Consider the following 27,945-nt stretch of genomic DNA (forward strand, 5'->3'; position numbering starts at 1 on the left):
AATTTATCTTACTAGAGCTAATATTGTATTAATTTCAGTAACATCTACTCTTTTATTAACATTTAAAAATGCACAGCTTGTATATACGTTAGAGAGCATAATCTTAAGCAACATGTTCTAAAATAGTATTCATAATTGTATTATAACCATGATTTAATAAAACAGGAAATATACATCAGTATTCATGACCAAAAAAATCAGGGTAGATAAAAATTGATTTAATTTAAAAAACAGATTTTTTATTTGAATTTAAATTAATTTTTCTTTAAAAACTCTTTAAAATTAAAATTTATATTATGACAGTCTATATACATGCTTGCTACCAAAGTGTTACAGAAAGTCAAATGACTGAATTGGGGAAAGTCACTGGCTAAGCACCTAGAACCAGAGTTTAAGTGTTGTCAGCTTTTGAGTGCTGTGTAGCCTCTTTTGCAGATGAAAAGAGAATATTTTCTTCATTTCAGTTTATTCAACTAGTTCATTTCAGCAACTAGTTCATTCAAAGTTAAGAAACTGATTTGGAACTGAAAATGCAGGAAAGCTTATTTTCCTCTTCCAATCTAAGAATAAAAACTAGATGTGAGCAGATGAGATCTATTGGTTGCAAAATCTTGAAGGATATGGTAAACAGAAACAATCAGTTCAATTCACTATTTACAGATAACACTTCCTTTGTTTAATAAATTAGCTATTTTTAAATGCAAAATATATTTGGATAAATTTCTTGTATATATTAAGCACATTTAAAGTAGTTAAATATAAATAATAATTTTTAAAAATGATGTTTTTGTGCATTTTCAGTTCAATTCCAATTTCCATAGAAGTGGAGCTTGATACAAATTGCAAAGAAAATGAATCATCTAGTAAATAAGAAATGCTTTATTTCCAATTTTCTCACATAGCAAAAAGTAAAAATTAATAATCTGAGTAACAATTTAAGCAATATAATTGGTGACATAAATGTGTAGAGACATAGTATAGTCTCCTGGTTAGCAAAAAGAAGTACCAAATTTAGTGTGAAGGCTATATTTGGTTTCAAATCAACATATTTTAATTGTTGTCAATCAATTAGGTTAAACCTTTCCTCAGAAAAAGAAAAAATGATTAAAATTGGTGATTTAAATTCCTTTGATTTAAATCAGTCTACCCTGCAAAAACTTTAACATACAGTTAACCTTATTCCTTTCCAGAACATTTAGTTTAGTGACACTCAAAATTTTGAAAACCAGGAAACGAACAGTTAAGCTGGCTAACTGTTTCAAAATGTATTTGTAAACAGAGAATCGTCAATGAATGGGTGTGTTTTCTGGTTGGGTCCAGAAGGGATTGGTTCTTGGCTTTACTCTATTTAACATTTTTATTAATAACCTGGAAGAAAACAAAATCATTACTGATATAGTTGGCAAATGAAACAAAAATTGGGAGAGTGGTAAATAGTGAAGAGGACAGGTCAACGATACAGAACAATCTGGATCACTTGGTAAGCTGGTGTCAAATATCGGGGGGGTAGCCGTGTTAGTCTGGATCTGTAAAAGCAGCAAAGAGTCCTGTGGCACCTTATAGACTAATAGACGTATTGGAGCATGAGCTTTTGTGGGTGAATACATGCATCCGACGAAGTGGGTATTCACCCACGAAAGCTCATGCTCCAATACATCTGTTAGTCTATAAGGTGCCACAGGCTCTGCTGCTGGTAAGCTGCGTGCAAGCAAACAGTATGTGTTTTAATATGGGTAAATGTAAATGTATACATCTAGGAACAAAGAATGAAGGCCATGCTTAGACAATGGGGGACTCTATCCTGAGAAGCAATGACTCTGGAAAAGATTTGGGGTTCATGGTAGATAACGCTGGTCTACAATTTTTGAGAAGTTGTCTGCTTCAGAGATAAAATGTGCTATTTATTATGTATTTTGATGTGCTGAATTCAAATATGACAATTAAAACAACTGATTGGCTACTGTTTCTAAGATATTTAAGTTTTTACATTTTATGTCTATGTATATCATGTAGATAGTAGAGTTTTAATCATAAATTGTAAACCTAGGTCTTTTCATGTGTTTATGGTTGCTTTACATGATAATATTTCACCTGTTCTGTTTATGTAACACTTTAAAAATCAGCAAAAGGGTTATATAAATAAAATTTATGATGAAACAAAAGGCAAAAAACTATTATGTACATAGTTTAGTCCTATTCAGTGTCTACTCGGCGCTTTTTGGCTTGTCTTTTGTATTCATTAAATGGAGCATTTCTTGTCACTGTCCAGCAATAGTCTGCAAGCATTGATGGGCTCCATTTGCCCTGATAGCGTTTCTCCATTGTTGCAATGTCCTGGTGAAATCGCTCGCTGTGCTCGTCGCTCACTGCTCCGCAGTTTGGTGAAAAAAAAATCTAGATGAGAGTGCAAAAAATGTATCTTTAATGACATGTTGCAACCAAGGCTTTTGTATGCCTTGAGGAGGTTTTCCACCAACAACCTGTAGTTGTCTGCTGTGTTGTTTCCGAGAAAATTTATTGCCACTAACTGGAAGGCTTTCCATGCCGTCTTTTCCTTGCCACGCAGTGCATGGTCAAATGTGTCATCTCGAAGAAGTTCACGAATCTGAGGACCAACAAAGACACCTTCCTTTATCTTAGCTTCACTTAACCTTGGAAATTTTCCACGGAGGTACTTGAAAGCTGCTTGTGTTTTGTCAATGGCCTTGACAAAGTTCTTCATCAGAACCAGCTTGATGTGTAAAGGTGGTAACAAAATCTTCCTTGATTCAACAAGTGGTGGATGCTGAACACTTTTCCTCCCAGGCTCCAATGACTGTCGGAGTGGCCAATCTTTCTTGACGTAGTGGGAATCTCTTGCACGACTATCCCATTCGCAGAGAAAACAGCAGTACTTTGTGTATCCAGTCTGCAGACCAAGCAAGAGAGCAACAACCTTCAAATCGCCACAAAGCTGCCACTGATGTTGGTCATAGTTTATGCACCTCAAAAGTTGTTTAAAGTTGTCATAGGTTTCCTTCATATGGACTACATGACCGACTGGAATTGATGGCAAAACATTGCCATTATGCAGTAAAACAGCTTTAAGACTCGTCTTGGATGAATCAATGAACAGTCTCCACTCATCTGGATCGTGAACGATGTTGAGGGCTGCCATCACACCATCGATGTTGTTGCAGGCTACAAGATCACCTTCCATGAAGAAGAATGGGACAAGATCCTTTTGACAGTCACGGAACATGGAAACCCTAACATCACCTGCCAGGAGATTCCACTGCTGTAGTCTGGAGCCCAACAGCTCTGCCTTACTCTTGGGTAGTTCCAAATCCCTGACAAGGTCATTCAGTTCACCTTGTGTTATGAGGTGTGGTTCAGAGGAGGAGGATGGGAGAAAATGTGGGTCCTGTGACATTGATGGTTAAGGACCAGAAGTTTCATCCTCTTCCTCGTCTGACTCAAGTGAGAATGATTCTGGTGCATCAGGAACTGGCAGTCCTTCTCCGTGGGGTACTGGGCATATAGCTGATGGAATGTTTGGATAATGCACAGTCCACTTTTTCTTCTTTGACACACCTTTCCCAACTGGAGGCACCATGCAGAAGTAACAATTGCTGGTATGATCTGTTGGCTCTCTCCAAATCATTGGCACTGCAAAAGGCATAGATTTACTTTTCCTGTTCAACCACTGGCGAAGATTTGTTGCACAAGTATTGCAGCATATGTGTGGGGCCCACCTCTTGTCCTGATCTCCAATTTTGCAGCCAAAATAAAGGTGATAGGCTTTCTTAACCATAGTGGTTATACTGCGCTTTTGTGATGCAAAAGTCACTTCACCACAAACATAGGAGAAGTTATCTGCACTGTTCACACAAGTACGAGGCATGTCTGCTCACTTTGGCTAAACAGAAATGTGTCCCTTTGCAAAATCAAACACTGACAAATAAGAGAACACGACACTGTATGATTTCTAGAGCTGATATAGGGCAATTTGTTCAGCAGAGTGATGTAAGCTTCATTATGATTGCATCATCCATGACTTCTAGGACTAACATGATGCAATTCATATCATGTATGACGCAATACCAGCTTCAGATTGCATCATTCATTGTTTTGCCTAAAAAGCAAGTACTGTCCAAACCCAGTCATAGATTTATTCATCGATCCAGTCAAAGATGTATTTTAGTCATTTCTGGTTTAAATTGAGATCCCTTCCCTTTATAACTCACTTATCCTCCGCCATTCCCAAGTCAAGGGTGGTATATACTGACCCAATAGCATATCTTGAAAATTAGAGCCAATCAACAATTTTAAGCATCATTTTCGTTCTCAATGACCCAGAATTAGTAAAGTTTGACTACATTTATTTCAGAAGCATTTTGGCTGTAGAGCAGTGTAATCAGCTGAACATAAGCTCTCGGTGCATCTCTCTGGCTAACAGGATAATGCTGCTATTGGATGTATAAGCAGGGGACTCTTGAGTAGGTGTAGAGAGGTTATTTTACGTTTGTATTTGGCACTAATTCTACCACTGTTGAAATACTGTGTCCAGTTGTGGTGTCCTCAATTCAGGAAGGATGCTGAGAAATTGAAAAGGGTTCAGAGAAGAGCCCAGAAGCATGATTAAAGGATTAGAAAACATGCTTTAAAGTGATAAACTCAAGGAGCTCAACATACTTAGTAGGGTTGTCAAGTGATTAAAAAAATTAGTCGTGATTAATCAGTAACAGGATACCATTTATTTAAATATTTTGGATGTTTTCTACATTTTCAAATACATTGATTTCAATTACAACACAGAATACAAAGTGTACGGTGCTCACTTTATATTTATTTTTGATTGCAAGTATTTGCACTGTAAAAAAAACAAAAAAATAGTTTTTTTCAATTCACCAAATCAAGTACTGTAGTGCAATCTCTTTACCATGAAAGTTGAACTTATGAAGATAGAATTATGTCCAAAAAAACTGCATTCAAACATAAAATAATATAACATTTTAGAACCTGCAAGTCCACTCAGTCCTACTTATTGTTCAGCCAATGGCTCAGACAAACAAGTTTGTTTACATTTGCAGGAGATAATGCTGCCCGCTTCTTGTTTACAATGTCACCTTAAAGTGAGAACAGGTGTTCTCATGGCACTGTTGTAGCTGACGTTTCAAGATATTTACATGCCAGATGCACTAAAAATTCATATGTCCCTTCATGCTTCAACCACCATATAGGGGACATGTGTCCATGATGATGATGGGTTCTGCTCGATAATGATCCAAAGCAGAGTAGAATGATGCATGATCATTTTCATCATCATGAGTCAGATGCCATCAGCAGACAATTGATTTTCTTTTTTGGTGGTTCAGATTCTGTAGTTTCTGCATTGAAGTGTTGCTCTTTTAAGACTTCTGAAAGCATGCTGCATACCTCGTCCCTTTCAGATTTTGGAAGTCACTTCAGATTCTTAAATCTTGGGTCAAGTGCTGGGGAGGGATAGCTCAGTCCTTTGAGCATTGGCTTGCTAAACGTAGGGTTGTGAGTTCAATCCTTGAGGGGGCCCTTAGGGATCTGGGGAAAAATCAGTAGTTGGTCCTGCTAGTGAAGGTAGGGGGCTGGACTCGATGAGCTTTCAGGGTCCCTTCCAGTTCTATGAGATAGGTATATCTCCATATATTATTATTATATTATTTAGCTATCTTTAGAAATCTCACATTGGTACCGTCTTTGCGTTTTGTGACATTTGCAGTGAAGGGGGGACATACAATTCTCCCCCAAAGACTTCAGTCACAAATTTAGTTAATGTTTTTTTTTTAATGAGCTTTATCAACATGGAAGCATGTCCTCTGGAATGGTGGCCAAAGCATGAAGGGGCATACGAATGTTTAGCATATCTGGCAAGTAAAAACCTTGCAATGCCGACTACAAAAGTGCCATGCAAATGCCTGTTCTCACTTTCTGGTAACATTGTAAATAAGAAGAGGGTAGCATTATCTCCTGTAAATGTAAACCAACTTGTTTGTCTTAGCGACTGGCTGAATAAGAAGTAGGACTGAGTGGACTTGTAGGCTCTGAAGTTTTACGTTGTTTTATTTTTGAGTGCAGTTATATTAAAAAAAAATCTACATTTGTAAGTTGTATTTTCACGACAAAGAGATTGCACTACAGTTCTTGTATGACGGGGTATGCAACCTATGGCATGTGGGCTGAAGGCGGCACGCGAGCTGATTCTCAGTGGCAGTCACAATTCCCAGGTCCTGGCCACCGGTCCTTGGGGCTCTGCATATTAATTTAATTTTTAAAGAAGCTTCTTAAACATTTTAAAAACCTTATTTACTTTACATACAACAATATTTTATTATAGACTTATACAAAGAGACCTTCTAAAAACATTAAAATGTATTACTGGCATGTGAAACCTTAAATTAGAGTGAAAAAATGAAGACTTGGCACACCACTTCTGAAAGGTTGCCGACCCCTGTTGTATGAGGTAAATTGAAAAATACTATTTCTTTTCTTTATCGTTTACAGTGCAAATATTTGTACTAAATGTGCTGGCTGCTGCTTCCCACAGCCCCCATTGGCCTGGAGCGGCAAACCGTGGCCAGTGGGAGCTGTGATCGGCTGAACCTGCGGACGCGGCAGGTAAACAAACCGGCCTGGCCCACCAGGGGGCTTACCCTGGCGGGCCGCGTGCCAAAGGTTGCCGATCCCTGCTCTGACTGTTCTGCCTGATCAGCAGATTTGGCTCATTCCTGATGTTATTTTTGTTCATGTTTCTGGTAAACATGGCCTAAATTTAACACACAGCCTTAACAAGGGAAATAAAAAAAAATCCGCAGTCTGAGGTATCTGACTTACTATACTTTAAAAAAAAAAAAGTAATGCTAGTGATAATTTTACAGCCTTAATATGTCTTGCTAGCTATCAGGGCTAGAAACAAATACTCTAAACTGTTGGTAAACTTAAATTATTGGCTTTGCAGTAGAATAAAATCATGGACATGGCAGATTGTGAAATATTAGACCTTAAAGTTACATCATTCTGATTGCCATCTTGCTTTTCTCCTCCCACTTATGCAATATTGTATTGCATATGAAAGCATTTTGGATTCTGATTACTGTTCTAACCTTGGCATGTTCCTAAATTCCAAACCTTAAACCTGCATCATTCATTTCACCTTGATTTCCCCCTCTACGCTTCAGTTTCAACTTGATTTTAATAGGTAATCTCATAAATTTGTAGGTTTGGAAATAAATGTTTTTCAACATGGGAATGAAAATATTTCAGTCCTGGCCTGTGTCTGTGTACAAGCCTCTGTTACATATTTACTTATTAACTATTTGCCCTGTTTTGGTGGGTCAATGGTCAGTTGTCGTCTTAGATATTACTTTACCACACAAAATACCGTTTGGGCTGTTTTTTCTTTGCAAAGAATTGCTTATGTTGAGTGATTCTGCTACTTGCATTTGGTTATCCCTTCAAACACATATATTATTTCCCATTTTTCTGTTTACTCGTGGAGGAATTCTGGGCCAAAAAATTAAAAAATAGGCACCAAAAAAAAAAAAATTCTGCACACAATATTTCAAAATTCTGCAAAATTCTGCATATTTTATTTGCCAAAATAACATAATATAATCATGCCAGTTACAATTATTTTGGTAATTTATTTCAAAATATATGTCAGCAGGTATTTTCAGTAACAACATAGACCAAAAAAAAAAAAAAAAAGATTCCTTACGAGGCATATTAACACAGAACTTTGTGTAATTCATTTAAATTACAATACAGAACTGTATTTCCTGCACCTGTCAGAAACAGTGCAAAGGCTTGGGGCAGTCAGAGGTAACGGAAGAGCTGAGTGGGAGAGAAGGAGCCTGGGAGTGAACCTGGAGGGTGTTGGGTGTGGGTGGGAGGTTTTTTTTTTAGAGGTGGGTGGGATTGTTAGGCTATTGGGAAGCCTCCCTGATGCACACCCTAGTTGACTCCAAGCCTCTCCCATTCAGTCAGGCACATCTTCCCCTGTCCCCTTACCCTTCATCTCCATGGGTCTCTGCTGCCCCCATCCCAAGGGTCAAAGCTGTCACCCCATTAGCTCCTGAGCCCAGGGTGCAATCTGTCCCCCCCCCATTAGCCATTCTGAACCCCAGTCTGTGACCTCCGAGCAGCCCTGTGTGCCCCACTCTGTCCTAACCTGGCTCCACGGGCAGGGTTTTAGAGGAATTCTGCAGCACTGAGCATAGAATTTTGTATTTTCCCGCATAAAAAACATTTTGCCTAGGAAGTGCTGCAGTTCCGCCTTTTGCCCACTAAAGGCCGCTGTGGCACTAGAACAGCCGGCATGAACGCAGCTGGCTGTTCTGGCACCAAGGAAGCCTCTGGTGGGCAAAAGGCTGAATTGCAGCATTACTTAGGCAAAATGTTTTTTATGCAGGAAAATACAAAATGATGCGAGACAAATGAATTCTGCATGTCCGCAAATGCGCAGAATTCCCCCAGGAGTATCTGTTGTAAGAACAGTATCCAAGATACATAATTGTTAAAGTAATTATGTTCCGTAAGCAGCATAACAAAACAAAAATAAAACCATCTGTAGTGGAGTATTACCTGCAGATATTTCAGATCAGGTAGTCCGGGAGGAACCTTTTTCAGTTTGTTGTTTTCTAGATGTATTTCTCGTACATTTGGTATACTGGAAAAACTTCCATTTTCCACATCTTTGATTTTATTGTTTCCCAATCCCAACCTAGAAATAAAATAAGAAAGCTTAACTGCTGATGCATGGTGATTTATAACAGCATTGCTGAGCATCCTTTTCAATCAAGTTTTGCACACTTTTTATTTAGTAATTTACTCAGAGTATGTATTAATACCTGGGGGAGCAAACAACTGTGCATATCTCTCTATCAGTGTTATAGAGGGCGAACAATTTATGAGTTTGCCCTGCATAAGCTTTATGCAGGGTAAAACGGATTTATCTGGGTTTAGACCCCATTGGGAGTTGGGCATCTGAGTGCTAAAGACAAGCACACTACTGTGAGCTGTCTTCAGGTAAACCTGCAGCTTTGGGGCAAGTGATTCAGACCCTGGATCTTTGTTGGAGCCAGACAGGAGTGGCTGGCTCAGCAAGACAGGGTGCTGGAGTCCTGAGCTGGCAGGGAAAACAGAAGCAGGGGTAGTCTTTTGCACATCGGGTGGCAGCTCCCAAGGGGGTTTCTGTGATCCAACCTGTCACACCATCATGTGCCAGCAATGCCCCTCTGCCATGTACATTGGCCAAACTGGACAGTCTCTATGCAAAAGAATAAATGGACACAAATCAGACGTTAAGAATTATAATATTCAAAAAACAGTCGGAGAAAACTTCAACCTCCCTGGTCACTCAATTACAGACCTAAAAGTCACAATTCTCCAACAAAAAAACTTCAAAAACAGACTCCAATGTGAAACTACAGAATTGGAGTTAATTTGCAAACTGGACACCATTAAATTAGGCTTGAATAAAGCCTGGGAGTGGATGGGTCATTACACAAAGTAAAAACTATTTCCCCTACTGTTACTCACACCTTCTTGTCAACTGTTTGAAATGGGCCATCCTGATTATCTCTACAAAAGTTTTTTTTCTCCTGCTGATAATAGCCCATCTTAATTGATTAGTCTTGTTAGAGTTGGTATGGCAACACCCATTTTTTCATGTTCCCTGTGTATATATATCTTCCTACTGTATTTTCCACTGCATGCAGCCGATGAAGTGGGTTTTAGCCCACGAAAGCTTATGCCCAAATAAATTTGTTAGTCTCTAAGATGCCACAAGTACTCTTCGTTCTTTTTGCTGAGACAGATTAACATGGCTACCACTCTGAAACCTGTCACATTTAAACAAATAGTATACCCAATCAATACGTTTATGCACAATGAAAAATAATATTTTTGTATTGTTATAATATAGACACAGTATCAGGAAAAATTAAAATTTTTATAGAACTAAATTTATTCATCTTCAGCTTAGTGTAACTCTTCATATCCCCCAAATTCTCAGGAGTAGTTACTGTACCTCACTTTTATTTTCTACTTTCAGATTTCCTCTTCACATAAATTGTCACTCACACTTTAATTTAGTCTCAGGCAGTGACAAGTTGTAGGGCTAAAAATATTGTTTCAAAATGTTATGGGGACAAAACTGAGGAAGGGAAGGACAATGTAAAGCTCTCTTCACTCCCCTCTATTCTAGTTTCTTACATTGAATTGGAAGCCTTGCAAGCAGCTCCCAGCTTAGGTTTCTAAGAGCAAATTCTAAATTCAAAGTTACTCAGCCACTTTTTCAGAGTACCAGCCTTGGAGAGGAACTCTCCTACTTATACTCGCCTGCCGTTTTCCCATGCACTCTCTACTGGGTGCCCTAGTTCCTCCTGTACTAGATGCTGCTTTTTCCCCTTTTCCTCCCTTGTGAAGAACTGCATGACTCCAGCCAGCTCTCCACTTTCTCAATACCTTGCTCCCCACCTCTTAAAAGAGCAGAAGTTCAGAGGCTGCTTTATTCTTCACTCACCCTCACCCTCCTGAGAGGGGAAAAGAGTACCAGGAAACATTTATGTTGAATCTGCTGAGCAGAAATGTGCCAGCAAAAAGTAATATGATCAATCTGCTGCTGCTTTTTCCCCACACTGCTCAGGAAGGCAATAGATTTCCAGCAGAGGAGATAATCGTGTCAGTTAGGAGACAGTTGGGAGCAGTGATCATGGAGGCAGGGTATGTGGGGATCTAGGAGGAGGTGGTTTGAAGTTAATTGGTGGAGTAGATTGAACCAGCCAGGTATTTAGAGGCTGTAGAGTCTGAGCACCTGAAGCACTTAGAGTACTTTCTTGAACCTGGTATCTCCTGGCATGCTCCTAGGCACTCTGTCAAGACAAAGACTGGTGTACCATACAGCACTCCAAAAGGTGGCAAATGTAAATGTTCTTCTATCCGTGTTTTCCCTCAACAGTAACATTAAAGAGGCCACAGTTTGGACATCATTGTTCTAATGTAATTACAAAATTTATGTTTTAATCTATTTCATTATACTGTACCCTATCCCAAAAATGATGGAGAAAATCCTGGACATTTTGACATTCCACCAAGTAGTGCTTCTTGGAGGAATCATTCTACATATTGCATTTTACCTTTGAAGATCTTTGTACCGAATAAAATCCTCAAGTTCAACTGCAGTAATTTTGTTGTCATCTAGATGAAGCTCTAGTAAAGAGGATGGTAGCCCTAAAGGGAAGAAAAATCAATGTAATTTAATTGGTTAAAATATTTATATTTATTAAATTTTCAACAACTTCCTCCCTTTTTATTTTGGGGAGGGTTGGAAAGGTGCTGAGTTTGCTATCTGGATCAAAAAATATAAATGTATATTCTGTTTTTGATTTTTCTAGACTTCTTCATTTGTAGTTTAAATAGATAGGATTTGTTTTTCAGAAGAATTGTTGACCTGAATATTTGTTTTTCTCTTTTAAATTTTATTATGAAATCAACAATAAATGAACTTTGACTAATTATTCATCATCTGTTTTTAAAAAAAATTAATATATTTATCTTACCCTAGATTAGTTAAATATTCTGGCAAATTGATTAGATATTTTTATAAGTATTTTAATTATAGTGTCCAATATCTTTAGATTTCTGCTGTCTTTCTTTTGAATTATTCTTGTTGGATTTTTGTTTATATGGTCAAACTCTGCCACCGTCACTGATATTGAGTAATACTTTACTCCATGAATAATCTCACTGAAATCCATGTATCTATTTGTAAATAAGGGTGAAAGAATCAGGCCTATAGATGGTACTGGATTGTGCTGCTGTTCAGGTTTGGGAATAATCTACAGATTCTCAGACCAGAGCAGAATCATGCCTAGCATGGATTAAATGTTTTATTAGGCACAAGGGTGCAAGATCACATTTGACTCATAATCATAAGCCTAGGCATAACTCAATATAGCAAGGACATGTGGTTTTGGAGGAGTTTCTGTGTTTTGCCTATCTGAAAAGTTACATGCTCACAAAGAGGCATGATCAAAGAGGAATCATATCCAGTAATTGTCCTCCATGTGGAATCAAAAGCTTGGATTTTTAATGCTTCAACTTCTTGAGAAGCATCTCTGTTAACAAAAAAAATAGGTTAAAATTTGAATGGAAAGGAAGTATTACTTGGAAAGTTGATCATTATGTAGGTTACTTGGAAGAGGAATAAAAAAGAAAATAACTGTTATTTCAGATTGACTGACTAAGTACCTGTGGCAGTTTTCAGTTACGACACTTGCTAATTCCCAGGTATTCTTAGACCTGCATGGTTCTTAAGCATTTGGGAAAGGCTGCCAGAGGAAAGTTAAAGAAGGGAGTTGAATTTGTTGGGAGGCCTAGCCCAGTTTGTTCTCTGGGCTAGGCTGAATTGCCCCTCCTTGCTGTTGGTTTGTTACTGTTTCTGCTGCTTCTTGACCTTAATGAAGGTGGCACACACCATCTGAACAGAGTGGGACAGTGGGAGAAGTGAATCTCCTCAACTACTGAGAACAAGAGAGAATGTCTACCAGTGCTCAGTAACAGCATGCCAAGGATGAAAAAGGCAGATGGGAAGGATGGGCAGCTACTTGTGATGGAGTGGAGAGAGGGGAACAAATTTAGAACCCATTGGATAGAAATAACTATTTTGAATATTGTAATGTTGTACTACAGAAATTCAAAGAAAAATAATAGGTATGAAATCAGGTTATTCAGGAGAACATTTGTGTGGGGGGAAGATTCTTATTGTACATAGTACACATCTGTAAGTCCTATAGATTATTCGGGCATATCCTTATTAAAAAAAAGAACCCATACCTTTGGGAACTGAGGTCAGTTTAGCTTCTGCAATTCTGATGTGATAGACTGTCATGCCTTCAAAAGAACCTGGTTCTATTCCAGCATTGTCCAGAGGATTTGCGCTCATTTCTGCCAAAGCAAGTATTTTATAATTAAACTAATACACATTGCATGCTAATTCTAGTATGTCTAATTATACAGGGCTTACTAAAAGCTACTCTGCTTTCACCTCACTTGTAATCATTCTGACTGTTTTGGTAATTTGATTAAAAAAAGCATGGTTTACATCACTGAGTTTTAAAATTTCTGTGCTATAATTCAGAGGAGATTGTCCTGGGATTATGCAGTTTGTGCATACTTCTTTTTAAATGGCAAATCCCCGCCCCCGAATTCTACATTGCAAAACAGTCTAGAGTTCCATGGAATAACCTCACTATGACCATGGATTATAATTGGAATTTTGAAGTGGCTCCTGTTGGCTATGCAGGAGCAGTTGGATGCTGCCTGTTGGCCTCTTTGGAGAGGTACATGTCTCTCACAGTTTTGCCTGAGTAAGGATTGCATGCTTTGACCTGCAGAGTTACCAAAACCAGACCCACTTAGCAGGTACAGTTAGAGCTGAATTTCAGTTATGTAAAGCAAATAAAAGACGCTTTAATTGATGATGGTGTGTCAAATTTCCCCCACTATAGTTATCTTGCTTTAAAGAGGATCTTCTGTATAAGGAAAATTTGAACAGAAACTACATGTAGGAAACAAAAGTTGCCAGTAACTATATATTTTCATTTTTGAATCTGAGCCTTCCCCCCGCTCCCCATCCTGAGTTAGCTTTTCTGTTTTCTCCTGCAGTGAAATCCATGGCATCATAATCAGTTGTCCATGAAATGTGATGTCTGAAATTCAGTAATCAACCTTCATAGAAAGAATAAGTAAAGAAGCTGAGCTGTGAGGGAGCCTACTCATTTGCGGTTGTAGCTGAACCCAAGGTTTTGGCCAGCTGCCTCACAAGACCATTAATATTTGGATGTAGATTAATTTCTTTCTGAATTTAGCTGTTTTTCAAGAACATGTAGCAGTTTAGCATTTTCACCAACTTGTGTTAGTAAAATTGGCAAAATAACATTTTATTAAAAAAGCTAATAAAACTTCTATAATATTTCCATAGTGATTTAGGACCCAATTATGCAGACATTCTGTATAGAACTCTCATGCTCTTGGAGCTGTGTGTGTAGAATAGCTATGATATCTGTACTGTATTTACTAGCACGTTCGCCATATTGCTTAATGCAATCCTGAAATACTCTTGTCAACTGGTGACATGTAGTCATTTTAATACTGTTCCAATAAAATGGACTTACCCAAAACATGTAAAGCCTTCATTCCTTGAAATGCTTCCTTTTGTACTTTCTTAACCTTATTATCATGAATCCGTAGCTCTGCTAAATATTTTGGCAGATTTGCTGGGATCTCAGTTAGCTGGTTATGGGACAAGTACAATCGTCGCAACTTCTTTGTTGATTGAAAGGCTTTTGGGTGGATCTTAGATATTTTGTTGTTGTTCAAAGCCAGTGCCTAAGAAAAATGTGAAAAGTAAGAAAACAGTATTAAAATCCAATATATAATCATGCATTTGTGAGGAGATTGGTAAATATTTTTAGTAATTACATATTATTTCATGGAGTAGTAGAAAGGTAGGGCTGGAAGGCATCTTGAGAGGCTTCCAGCCTCCTGCACTGATGCAGGACCAAGTATACCTAGACCATCACTGTCAGGTGTTTGCCCAATCTGTTCTTAAAAAGCTCCAATGACTGGGATTACACAACCTCCCTTGAAAGCCTATCCCAAGGTTATCTACCCTTGCCATTAGAAAGTTTTTTTTAATATCTAATATAAATTCCCTTGCTGAAGATTAAGCCCATTATTTCTTGTCCTATCTTTGGGTTAACAAGGAGACCAGGGCCGGCTCCAGGGTTTTGGCCGCCCCAAGCAGCCAAACAAACAAACAAACAAAGCCGCGATCACGATCTGTGGTGGCAATTCGGTGGAAGGTCCTTCGCTCCGAGCAGGAGTGAGGGACCGTCCGCCGAATTGCCGCCGAATAGCTGGATGTGCTGCCCCTCTCCGAAGTGGCCGCCCCAAGCACCTGCTTGGTAAGCTGGTGCCTGGAGCCAGCCCTGAAGGAGACCAATTGATCATCATCCTTTTACCAGTCTCCTTATAGCAGACCTTAATGTATTTGGAGATTATCAGCCCCTGCCCTAGTCTTCTTTTCCCCAAGCTAAACATGTCGTTTTTTTAACCTTTCCTCATAGTCAGGTTTTCTAAACCTCTTATCATTTTTGTTGCTCTTCTCTGGACTCTCTCCAGTTTATCCACTTCTTTCTGAAAGTGTGGTGCCCAGAACGAGACACAGTACTCCAACTGAGGTCTCACCAGTGCTTAGTAGAGCGGGACAATTAACTCCCATAATTTAGATGCAACCCTCCTATTGGTATACCCCAGAATATTAGCCTTTTTTGCAACTGCATCACGCTGTTCAGTCACATTCAACTTGTGATCCTACTATAATCCCCCTATCCTTTCCTAGACAGTTATTCCCCATTTTGTAGTTGTGCATTTGATTTTTCCTTCCTACGTGTAATACTTTGCACTTGCCTTATTGAATTTCATTTTTTTGATTCAGACCATCACCTAATTTGACAAGGTTGTTTTGAATTCTAATCCTGTCTTCCAAAGTGCTTGCAACCCCTCTCAGCTTGATGTCATCCACAGATTTTTATAGCATACTCTCCAATCTATTATCCAAGTCATTAGTGAAAATATTGACTAGAACAAGACACAGGACAAATCCTAGGTGGACTAAATGTGTCCATCTAGTTTGACAGTGAACCACTGAGAACTACTCTTTGAATTTGGTCTTTCAACCAGTTGTGCACCCCTTTATAGTAATTATAGACCACATTTCCCTAGCTTGTTTATGAGAATGTCACATGTGTCCAAAGCCTTACTAAAATCAAAATAGATCACAGCTACAGCTTCCCACATCTACTAGGCCAGTAACCCTGTCAAAAAAGTAAACGATGTTGTTCTGGTATAAATGGTATAATTGGTTCTTGAGAGATCCACACCGGCTATTCCTTATAACCCTATTATCTACTAGGTGCTTACAAATTGATTGTATAATGATTTGTTCCAATATCCTTCCAACTATTGAAATTAGGTTGAGTGGTCTATAATTCCGCTGGTCCTCTTTGTTTCCCGTTTTAAAGACAGGTACTATGTTTGCCCTTCTCCAGTCCTTTGAGACCTCACCTGTCTCCATGTGTTCTTGAAGATAATTGCTAACTGTTCCAAAATTCCTTCAGCTAGTTCCTTAAGTACCCTGGGATGAATTTCATCAAGACCTGATGACTCGAATACATCTAACTTATCTAAATATTCTTTAACTTGTTCCTTCCCTATTTTGTCTTCTGTTCCTTTCTGCTGGATATTAATATAAATTATGTTAAGTATTTGGTCATTATTAACCTTTTTAGTGAAGACTGAAGCAAAGTAGGTACTAAACATCTCAGCCTTTTTGATGTCATCTGTTATTAGCTCTCCTTCCCTGCTGAGGCAGAGGATGACCTACATTTTACTTTAATTTAAAGAATTAATGGACACAAATCTGACATCAGGAATCAAAATACTCAAAAACCAGTGGGAGAACACTTTAACCTGTCTGGTCATTCAGTGACAGACCTGCGGGTGGCTATATTACAACAGAAAAACTTCAAAAACAGACTCCAACGAGAAACTGCTGAGCTAGAATTGATATGCAAACTAGACACAATCAACTCCGGTTTGAATAAGGACTGGGAATGGCTGAGCCATTACAAACATTGAATCTATCTCCCCTTGTAAGTATTCTCACACTTGTTATCTAACTGTCTGTACTGAGCTAGCTTGATTATCACTTCAAAAGTTTGTTTTCTCTTAATTAATTGGCCTCTCAGAGGTGGTAAGACAACTCCCACCTGTTTATGCTCTCTGTATGTGTGTATATATATCTCCTCAATATATGTTCCATTCTATATGCATCCGAAGAAGTGGGCTGTAGTCCACGAAAGCTTATGCTCTAATAAATTTGTTAGTCTCTAAGGTGCCACAAGTCCTCCTGTTCTTCTTTTTGCGGATACAGACTAACACGGCTGCTACTCTGAAACTTTACATTTTACTTGCTCCTAATGTATTTAAATAATGTCTTCTTATTGCCTTTTATGTCCCTTGCTTGGTGTAATTCATTTTGTGCCTTAGCCTTTCTGATTTTGTCTCTACATGCTTGCACTATTCTTTTGTACTCTTCCTTAGCAATTTGTCCATGCTTCCACTTTTTGTAGGATTCCTTTTTGATTTTCAGGTCATTAAAGAGTTCCTGATTTCTAATTTAACAAACTTGGAAATGAGAGCTTGTTTAATAATAATTGAATGCATAAATGCATATTTCAAATAGCTTTTGTTTAAAAACATCTTGCATATTGTATGTTTTACTTAATCATAAAATCCATAAAAATTGAATTACTCAAAAAATGTATCTAGAACTTGAAACTTCCACAAGAAGTAAGAGAAAAGTGCTCTTGGGACGCACCAAAGGTGAGTGATTGTGAGAGAGAACCTAATTTCATATTCTCATGATTGTTAAAGCAAGCTGTGCAATAAATATTTTGCTCCTTCTGCTGATTGTTTACTGTTCAGTGTAGTAAGCAAAATTACATGTCTACTGATGGGGATAAATTGTATGATTTCTGCTTTTTTCTATATTCATTGTTTCAAACATAACATACCAGTGATGCTGTAGTCACATTTTTGAAGACTATAAGCCACTACAGCTAAATATAGTTGGGAAGGCCAAGTAATGAGGAAAGAGTTGGATTTGTTTTCCAATTGGCATCAAAAAGTGCTGCGCCCACATCTTGGACTGGCACACTGTCTCCATCTAGATTTGTTTTGTTCTTTTATGTTAATTTTTCATTTTTTATAAAACAAATATCCCAACTTAAATTGCTATCTTTCAACACCAGCTTTCAATTCCCCATGATTATTGTGGGAGACAAAAAGTGCCCTGGGTGAATGTGGAGAAAGGATGGTGGGCGTATTGTGGAAAGTCAAACAAAGAGGGAAATAGGCAGTATGTTATAGAGATTTGAAGGTTAAATCTTGTGATGTACTGAGAGTCCTCTACTCATGTTTTAGTCAAAGGATGTTGAATGTGCTCAGCACCTTGCAAGAACTGAAAAAAGAGCAAGTAAATAAGTTGTATGAGGTATAATATGGGAAAATTAGGAATTATGGTAAAGAGGAGGAATAAAATATTTTCTCCCCACTGTCATGATCTCAGTTCTTTTCAAGACTTCTAATTGTCTCTGTCTCAGTACTGCTCCCGGAGAGGAGATTGATGTATTCAAAATGGTTTATTATTGAAAATCTGCCCAGCCAGAATTAAAAGGAATGAGTAAATTGTATATAACAACAAAAACATTTCATTTGTCTTACTTTCCATTATCTTTGAACTCTGATGTACTTAAAATTATTTTTCTGTTAATTTAAACAAAATATCCCTCCTTTGGACAGGTCTCTTAATCTTGCTTTCTCTGTGCTCTTCTAGAAATCATTGCCTCACTAGTTGAGGTCCTGCCATGTGACAGAGTATGATCAATACATTGTGTTACTTGAGATTATTTTGCACGTCAGATTATACTTCTATATTTCAGTGTCTTGACTGTTCATGTTTCTACTTTCTACTGCTTCAGAGAGTACTGATGAAATGTTGTTACTATCTGTGACAGGATCCCCGGGGTGCAGCCTGGGACTGTGGGACGGCTGTGCCCCCTTAACTCTCTCTAGCCTGGGCTGTCTCTCACAATGCCTTGCTAGTGACCAGCATTAAACCCCTCCAGGTGCGTTTATCGTTCTGTGAAACCACATGTGGAGACCCACACCCAGCTAGATTGCATGAATGCTCCCAGAGTCACTCATGAATCACACAGAGAAAGGCACCAGAGCCAAATCATAGAATATCCAGGTTGGAAGGGACCTCAGGAAGTCATCTAGTCCAACCCCCTGCTCAAAGCAGGACCAATTCCCAACTAAATCATCCCAGCCAGGGCTTTGTCAAGCCTGACCTTAAAAACCTCTAAGAAAGGAGATTCCACCACCTCCCTAGGTAACCCATTCCAGTGCTTCACCACCCTCCTAGTGAAAAAGTTTTTCCTAATATCCAACCTAAACCTCCCCCACTGCAACTTGAGACCATTACTCCTTGTTCTGTCATCAGGTACCACTGAGAACAGTCTAGATCCATCCTCTTTGGAACCCCCTGTCAGGTAGTTGAAAGCAGCTATCAAATCCCCCCTTATTCTTCTCTTCTGCAGACCTAAACAATCCCAGTTCCCTCAGCCTCTCCTCATAAGTCATGTGCTTCAGCCCCCTAATCATTTTTGTTGCCCTCCGCTGGACTCTTTCCAATTTTTCCACATTCTTCTTGTAGTGTGGGGCCCAAAACTGAACACACTACTCCAGATGAGGTCTTACCAATGTCGAATAGAGGGGAATGATCACGTCCCTCGATCTGCTGGCAATGCCCCTACTTATTCAGCCCAAAATGCCGTTAGCCTTCTTGGCAACAAGGGCACACTGTTGACTCATATCCAACTTCTCGTCCACTGTAACCCCTAGGTCCTTTTCTGCAGAACTGCTTCCTAGCCATTCGGTCCCTAGTCTGTAACAGTGAATGGGATTCTTCCGTCCTAAGTGCAGGACTCTGCACTTGTCCTTGTTCAACCTCATCAGGTTTCTTTTGGCCCAATCCTCTAATTTGTCTAGGTCCCTCTGTATCCTATCCCTACCCTTCAGCGTATCTACCACTCCTCCCAGTTTAGTGTCCCCCAGCTCCCAGCACTGTACCTCAGGAATATGCCATCTTGCACTGCTCATATTGAGCAGTGCACATTTATTAATTGGTTCACCACTTCATCAATGGAAAGTGGATATACACTAGCCTCTGCAAACTAGAGCAGATTACCAAACACTTCAGGCAAACTCCCTGGTAAAGATAAACAGTTAAATAAATTTACTGACTACAAAACATAGATTATAAGTGATAGGCAAAAAGTCATAGTCAGTTACCAAAATAAAATAAAATACAAGCACGCAGTCTAAACTCTCAACCCTATTAGACTGGGCAACATTGAGATGAAGCAGTTTTTTTCACCCCACTGGATATTGCAGTCCTTGATATACAGGTTTGTCCCTTAAACCTGGGCCAGCCTCCTGCTGGAGTCTTCAGTCTTCTTCTGAGTGTCTTGGTTGCTTGCAGCTTAGGTGGGGGCAGGAAAAAGGCCAAGCACGGGGGCCCTGTTTATACCCTCAATCCTATGTGCTTGGGGATTACAATTACAGGCATGTCTGTTGGGCATTGTTTAGTCTCCAGGCAAGGTTGAGCAATTCCCCTTGTATGGCCTCATGCAGGTGAGTCATTGCATTGTAACTCCCTTGTTGGACAATGGTTGTTGATGGGTTGTTTGACACCCTGCCCGTGCATTGGTTACTTTCCTTGCTGCCTTCTCTGGGGAGCTAATATCTGTCTGATTCCCCAACTTACAGCATGTTTTAGTGATAACCATATAACACAATTCTTATAATTTCATATGCATTGATGATACACATATATGGATAGAAAAATGACTTTCAGAAGATCATAACCTTTCTCATGATACCTCACATGGCCTGCTTTATATGCAAGATCACAATTATATATAAATGAGGGATATAGGGGTTACAAGGCACTCCCCCAAGGTACAGAATGTCACATTGTCACTTCATAGTAATTATGAGAAAATCAGACTTGATCTTTTCCCTGTCAAAATAAGGAAATAGATTGAGGGATTTGGTAGGAAATTCTGCTTTTAAAGTATCATTTGCTGCCATTTGTGGCTTTGCTAAAGAAACTAGTGCTCTGACAAGTGGCATGAAGAAAACAAACTTTGTTCTCGATAAGAACTCTGTAGGTCTTGCTAAATGGTCTCAGGTGAACTGACCTGAAAAACCAAATCTTCTTTATTATCAAGAGATTGAGCTTTCAACTAGTGCACAACTAGAGATGTTTAGTAAGGCTAAGGTGATTAGTAAGGCTAAGATTTAGTCATGGAGATTTTTAGTAAAAGTCATGGACAGGTCATGGGCAATAAACAAATATTCACAGCCCGTGACCTGTCCATAACTTTTACTATAAATATCCCTGACAAAAACTTAGCAATTCCTAGGGCCCCCGGGGACCCCTGCTCTGGGGAACCCCGGGGACTGATGGCTGGCCCCTGCTTTGGTGGCAGGGGGTGGGGGCGGTCAGGGACCACTGCTGCTCCAGCAGCTCCCGGGGCCAGTGGCACTGGTCACTGTTCAGGCAGCCCCGGGGCTGCTCCAGCAGCAGTCAGTGCAGCTGCCCCTGGGGCTGCCCCAGGAGCAGCTGGCCTCAGGGTTTGCTCCAGCAGCCAGCCCCGGGGCCTCCCTAGCAGCCTCCTGGACGTCTTACCCTGGGATCTGCCCCAGCAGCTGTTTGGGCGGCCCTGGGGTCAGCCACGCTGGCAGCTGCAGTTGCAGAGGTCCCAGAAAGTCATGGAATCGATGACTTCTGTGACCTCTGTGACAGACTCGCAGCCTTAGTAATCGCTCCTGATTTATCTCTGTGTTCTGACACTGAAGGTTAGTATCAGTTAGTGTTCACTTAAATAAAAAGAATAGTGTGTTCTTCGTTAACTTCCTGTAAAGTTCATGCTGATTACATTTTTGTGTCTGGATGCAAGGCATTTCACAAGTAGACACTAAGTGTGGCAACCACTAAGGTTGTATAATACCTATTTTCTCTACTACCAGTGAATCCACAATAAGTAAAAGCTCTTCTGATAGACTGTGGAGTAAATTAGATTTGCTAAACTTTCATTTGTTGTTGAGAGACCAAGTGCTGCTGGAAAGGATTTTTTCCATCAGTCAAACCTATCTATCCTGTATTTATTACCATGAAATTGGGGGGGGGGGTGTCTCTTTTTAAGGTACTCTATGTTGGTCAGTTGACTTTGACTTGACTTGACTTTTATTTTGACTTGACGTGTGGATTTGTTCTTTTCTTTTCTTTTTGTGTATGGTGGCTGTCTGTTACATCTAAAAACTGAATTAAGAGACTATTAAAAAAACCAAGATATGCTACATGATCTGTGAGGAGATAGAAGATACGGGGAAAAAATCTCAAATATTTGTGAAATAGGAGGGATTTTGCAAAAAGCATGTGATTTTTATTTTTGTTTACGATAGTTGTTTATAACAGATTTTCCTGATCTAGACCTCCCAGTCACCCCAGCCCATCCTATTTTGCTTGCACTGCTGGAAGGCAGTATCAGGTACAATCCTGTCACATTGATATATTCTAGTTTTAAAGTGTCATTTTCTCATCATAATTTTTAATCATTTTCATATTATTTTAATTTAGTATGCTTGCCTATATCTTAAAGAATTAATAAGGCAGTCAGGATTTTCAAAGGAGCTCAGTGTTGGCCTTACATTGTTTCATTTGAAGTTAATGGGAGTTTTACCATTCACTTCAATGGAAGCAGAGTTAGGTGAGTGCTTTTGAAAATTCCTCCCTGACATCTGCTTCACATGTGGGATTAAGTTTATGGCTGTTGGTTACAGTTCTTAGATGGGGAGAGTGGGAAATTTGTCTTATAGTCAGTTAAAGCTGAGAGAAATTTCTCTCTGGGTACTTAAAAGCTTAAATGTATTTTCCCTGCCCATGGCGTGTGTCTGGATGTTGTGAACTCCATGTAAACTGACAAGATTGCAGTCTGTAATGTGTACGCACCCAGAGTTGAAGACATCAAAATATTTTATTCTAATTCATCTAAATTATTGTAGAAGGAAGGACATAATTTATATAAATAAATAAAATCTCAGAGTTGCCTAAATAAAACTGAATCAGAAAATAACAAACTTACATAAAGTGATGTGAGTCCTTTGAGATCATTTTCCTTGACCTCTTTAATTTTGTTGTTTTGAAGGTCTATCATGCGAGTATCAGGTGGAATATTGCTTGGTATTGAAGTCAAACCTATTTAGTGTTAATGATAAACAAAAATATATATAAATACCTACTATGTTGATATACAGTAAACCATCAACTGCTAAGTAGGACAACACAATGAGAATGTAAATATGTGGTTTTTAGCTCTGCATTGAATATATATGTTGTTAGGTCAGTTTATCTTATAACTTTAGCTTTTAAAAAAAAGTTTCATATCTTTATACAACGCTCAACATCAGCCCACAATTCCATTGTTTTCAGTATACCATTGAAACAGTTTCTTTTTAAAAGAATAAAATTCATCTGTCATTTTCCCAAAAGTTTGTAGCATCCTGTTAAAGTGTAGGCACCAGAAAGTGAAAATGAGTAGGAACTGACTGTATAAAATAAAAAGTTAAACTGACTAGTCTATTTTCAACATCCAAGCTTCATAAAGAACAAAAAGTAAACAATAATACTTAAACACATTTCTAATTCATAGATCTCAAAGCGTTTTAGAAAAACAGATAAGCATTTTTTCTCCGTTTCACACATGGGTAAACTGTGAAACAGAGGTCACACTGAGTTAGAATAGAGCCCAGCTCTCTTGACTCCCATGCTGGTACCTTTCTATACAGGACATTTTAAAATAACCAGATTTATCTTGACTTTCACTTTCAGTAAAAAATAGTTTGTTAGGGTTACTCAAAATAAAATGTACACATCCTGTTTGCTTGTTAAACTAAATGGTTCTGGTTAGAAAAGTTACAATAAAGTGGCTTCATGGGATTCAATAATTCAGTGGATCCATATTATGTAGGATCAGTTTACAAGTCAAAATCTGATTTTTAAACAACTATTAGTATGTAATCTCTACCTTTGATTTGAAATTCAAAAGTGGTCTTTATTTCTCTTTGTTAATTATTGATTTATAAGGCAGAATTGAATCTGGTGTGTTCTTCCATAGTACTTTGTGTTCTTCAGAATTAAGAGGAGTAAAAACTACTATTTGTCAGTAAAGTTAGTAGATATGACATTAAATACAGAGTGGAAGTTACATTGAGGAGAAGTAAAGTGGGGTGTGGAGGGATTTTTCATGGGCCTTCTACATTGCAATGAATTTCACCTTGGATGTTTAGATTTATCATTTAAAAAAAGAACACATTTAAAAATCGGATCAGTCCCACGTTTTGTATTTGGAAATACCCGAGTTCAGGGTTTAGTTTTGTTTTTTGCTGCTCCAGTTAATGATCTTATTGTCTTCAGCTTTGGTTGCTAACTGTCATGAATAGGCAAATTCTGAGGATTTCTAATTGTGCCTTTTAAAATTTGAGTTTGAATCCCAAAATGATTTAAATTAACTTGAGCGATATATACTTCTTTATTAAACATAAAATGTAAGTTTAGAACAACAGCATGCAATAAGAAATATAATCTTATCCTCTGTAGAAAGCTCACTGTCAGACCTGGTTTGGCCTCCATCCCATTGCATAAATATTATATGAGACAAAGGCTGTTGCTTGCATCTCTGGACCCTCTGTTCCTCTCTCCCCACTTCCTCCCATCCAGGGTCTGGAGAAAGGCCTATCAGGGAGGGATGGGAAACTAAGCAGGAACTGACAGGAGATTCCAGATAGCAGAGAGTTCAGACCATGGCCTCAGGAAGGCAGTGGGGAAGAAGAGGGTACAGCAGTCCTACGATAGAGTCCAGACAGCTGTACTTGTTCTGGGGGAGGAAGATGTAATGAATATGGAAAGGGCTGAAATAAAGGTTGTGGCATTCCACAAGAGCTCTCCCTACTACCTGGTTCCAAATGGCCTGTTTTTAATGACATGTGCCATAATTGACAAATGTATAATTATTTTAAATATAAAATCTTTTTTATGGATCTTTTCTAAATGTTTGAATTTAATAAAACAGTTTTGCAACCTGTAACAGGGCCCCCAACCACAATTACCCTGTTACAGATTGCAAAAGTTGTTTATTTTGTTCAGATAATGAGGAAAACATCCATAAAAATAGGTTGAGAATTGTGGCATGAGAAGAGCAGATGTCCTGGCAGAGATGGCTGTAGGAGGTGGAGAGGGTGAGAATGGAGGGAGGTCCATGGGTGAGGCAACTGTCACCAGAGATAAGGAGAGGGATCTGGATGTGGGAGGATTTGTGTTGGCAGGAGGAGTGGGCAGATCAGGATGGAAAGCGGAAGAGTAGGCAGAGCTGGTGGAAATGATAGAGGGGTGAGGGTAATAAGGGAGAGGAAAAGGAGTCAGTGGAGGGAATGGGGAGGGGAGATTAAAAAAAAAAACTTTTTCTTTAAGAATGCCCAATTTTGTTATAAACTCAGGTTAAAACAACCCATTGGCATCCTTGAATTATGTAAATCCTAACAACAAAGACTTACACAGATAGAGACTATGATCATTAATTTTAGAGACTGTGATCCTTATGTACTATATTATATATCTATGAATCTTACAGTGTTATTAACATATTTTCCTTTGGTCAAAATGTCATCATTATGGTTATGGTATTCAGTCTTAACCTAAACAAAAAAATGATATTTTTCCATGCTCTTGCATTATAATTTCCTTGTGGCTGATTTGTGGCTTCTTTGTCTCTTGTCATCCTTTTCTGTTGTCATGTGATCTACCACTCCGCAAATCAAATACTTTTTAGATGTAAACTTTTACGGGAGAGAGGAGTAGGGACTTGTCTAATACAAATACAAGACATTGAACATTTGATACAGGTCATATTCTGTCCTCATATACTTTGGCACAATTTCAATTGAAATAAAGGAAATATGTGAAGGCAGAATGTGTGTCTGAAAATTTTAGGAACATAAGAGTTCTTATGTTTTGTGGGCATTATTCTCTCATCGTTGGATTGAAATAATCTTGTTTACAGATGGGAAAGCAAATCTTTGTCTAAATAAAATAGCATTTTATAATTAAGGAAATGAGTTTTATGTAGTCTAAATTGCTTACCATCTTCAACTACATTGATACAAGTCAACCCTCACACAAGGAGGTTGCACTGATTTTAATTACATCAGTTTCTAAACTGGTGTGAACAAATTGGTATAAGCTGTGTGTGTAGACAAGGCCTCAGGGAGAGAATTTCATAGAGGATATCCTTTGGAAATCTGACTGAAACAATCTAGTAGTAAAAAATTAGTCTCCTTGAAAATGAATACTACTTTATCCCTCAAAACATGATTTGTTTCATAAGTTCATAATTCATGGAAGTGCAGAATTCACGTTCTTTTAAAAATTTTCCAAAGAATAATTCCCATGATAAACAGACATGCAGATTTATTCTTACCAAGGTCAGAGCAGTGGACAACTCTCATATAACACTGACATCCAAAGGGACATACTGGAAATATGTCAAAAGGAACTTGTGGAGGAATTGGTCTTCTAGTTGGAAATAAAGAGTTATCATCGTCATTTTCATCTTCCATATCTTGCAGCATCATATGCTTTAATGTAAAGTGTGAAAGGCCAATGAAATGTTTAGCAGAGCACAAACCCAAGAAGAGAAGCAACATATATTCTTTCATGTCTTCTCGCGGAGAATAACTAATCTGGGGGTGGGGAGAAAGAACAAAATATAGCCAAAGTTAGAGAATGTAGAACTGCAAATAACTTCTTCATACTTCTAGTTTAATTAATCTCTTGTAACACTCTTTTGCCATAGCCAAAAATGATTCTTACAAAGAATAAGAATGAAGTTGCAGAATAGTTGATGCTTATGCAACAGTGAAGGAGTTTATTGAGTTCAATTAAAAGGTCACTTGATAATGCACTGAAATAGGGTTTAAGTGTAGTACAGTGGGCTCTAGACTTATGAGACACATGTTGTATGTGAGTTTTGTAGCAAAACTTGTTACAAGTTTTTAGGATATGATCCCAGTTTATTAATCATCTGATGGCTGTTAGCATTAAAATGCAGTATATTTTAAACAGATTTACTGTTCCTATTGCATTTAGAGGGATGGGAAATATTTATATTAGGTATAAAATGCATCCATCAGAACATTCTCTGATCATGTGCTCAAATTTGAGGTGGGGAAAAATCTACAGTTGTAAGTTCTCAAACTCAGGATCAACTTGCCTCTTGTCTTAGGTATTCAGATCTAAAGATTTTTCTTTGAGTGCTTGCTCATATCAATTCCAATTAGGTGTGCATGCGCCGCGTGCACGATCGTCGGAAGATTTTTACCCTAGCAACACTCGGTGGGTTGGCTGAGTCGCCCCTGGAGAGGCGCCCTTATGGTGCCGATATATGCCCCAGCCGACCCAGCGCCCCCTCAGTTCCTTCTTTACCACCCATGACGGTCATTGGAACTGTGGAGCGCGGCATAGCTGATCTCCACTTCCCTAGCTCTTTGCTCGTTTATACCTGTAGATAGTAGTTATAGTATAGTTGTTAGTAGTTTAGTTAGTGTATATAGTAATTGGAGGTAAGGGGCTTCTCCCCTTTCCTCCTTCCCAGTACGCGGGTCCATGCCTAGGTCTCCGGGTTTCAAACCCTGCTCAGCCTGCCTCAAGCCGATGTCTATGGGAGACCCCCCACGACTCTTGTCTGAAGTGCCTGGAGGAATCCCATCAACCAGATAAGTGCAGCATTTGTAAGGCATTCAAGCCTCGGACAAAAAAGGAGCGAGACTTTCATTTGAAGCAGTTCCTCATGGAAGCAGCACTTAGCCGGGCATCCTCGGCCCAGCGCCGTCGGTGCGAAGCATGCCTCTGGCGCCAGATCGACCCGGCACCGGCAAAGACTCCCGACACCGGACATCTCCGGCATCACTACCAGCATGGCACCGCTCGCTGTCTCCAGGAACCAAGAAGCAGCACAAGCAACCTGCTGCTCCTGTACAGTTGCCGGCACCGCCGATACCCCCCTTGGAGCAGCATCCCGTGCCGCCCTGCAAAGGCTCCAACTCCGGCGCCATTGAGTCCGGTGCACATAAGCTCCCCGGTGAGTACCGTGGTCGAGCTCGGCCTGCCTTCCACCACGG

General features: G+C 39.0%; 2 protein-coding genes across 5 annotated transcripts in view; one reads left to right on the forward strand and one right to left on the reverse strand.

The window, feature by feature from the left end:
* The window catches only part of CENPP (centromere protein P), a 329,199-nt gene that overhangs the window by 148,360 nt on the left and 152,894 nt on the right, over positions 1-27,945 (forward strand). The window lies entirely within an intron of this gene.
* Positions 1-27,945, reverse strand: part of ASPN (asporin) — a 43,269-nt gene that overhangs the window by 3,358 nt on the left and 11,966 nt on the right. For both annotated transcript variants that reach the window (XM_034775709.1, XM_034775710.1), the window contains exons 2-7: positions 26,247-26,508; positions 22,857-22,969; positions 14,193-14,406; positions 12,853-12,963; positions 11,154-11,247; positions 8,599-8,737 (exon numbers count right to left, since the gene is read on the reverse strand). In XM_034775709.1, coding sequence (XP_034631600.1) covers positions 8,599-8,737; positions 11,154-11,247; positions 12,853-12,963; positions 14,193-14,406; positions 22,857-22,969; positions 26,247-26,508 — 933 coding nt within the window. The remainder of the gene's footprint in view (positions 1-8,598; positions 8,738-11,153; positions 11,248-12,852; positions 12,964-14,192; positions 14,407-22,856; positions 22,970-26,246; positions 26,509-27,945) is intronic.

This window comes from Trachemys scripta, chromosome 7 (genome assembly GCF_013100865.1).
Source record: "Trachemys scripta elegans isolate TJP31775 chromosome 7, CAS_Tse_1.0, whole genome shotgun sequence".
Taxonomy (NCBI): domain Eukaryota; kingdom Metazoa; phylum Chordata; order Testudines; family Emydidae; genus Trachemys; species Trachemys scripta.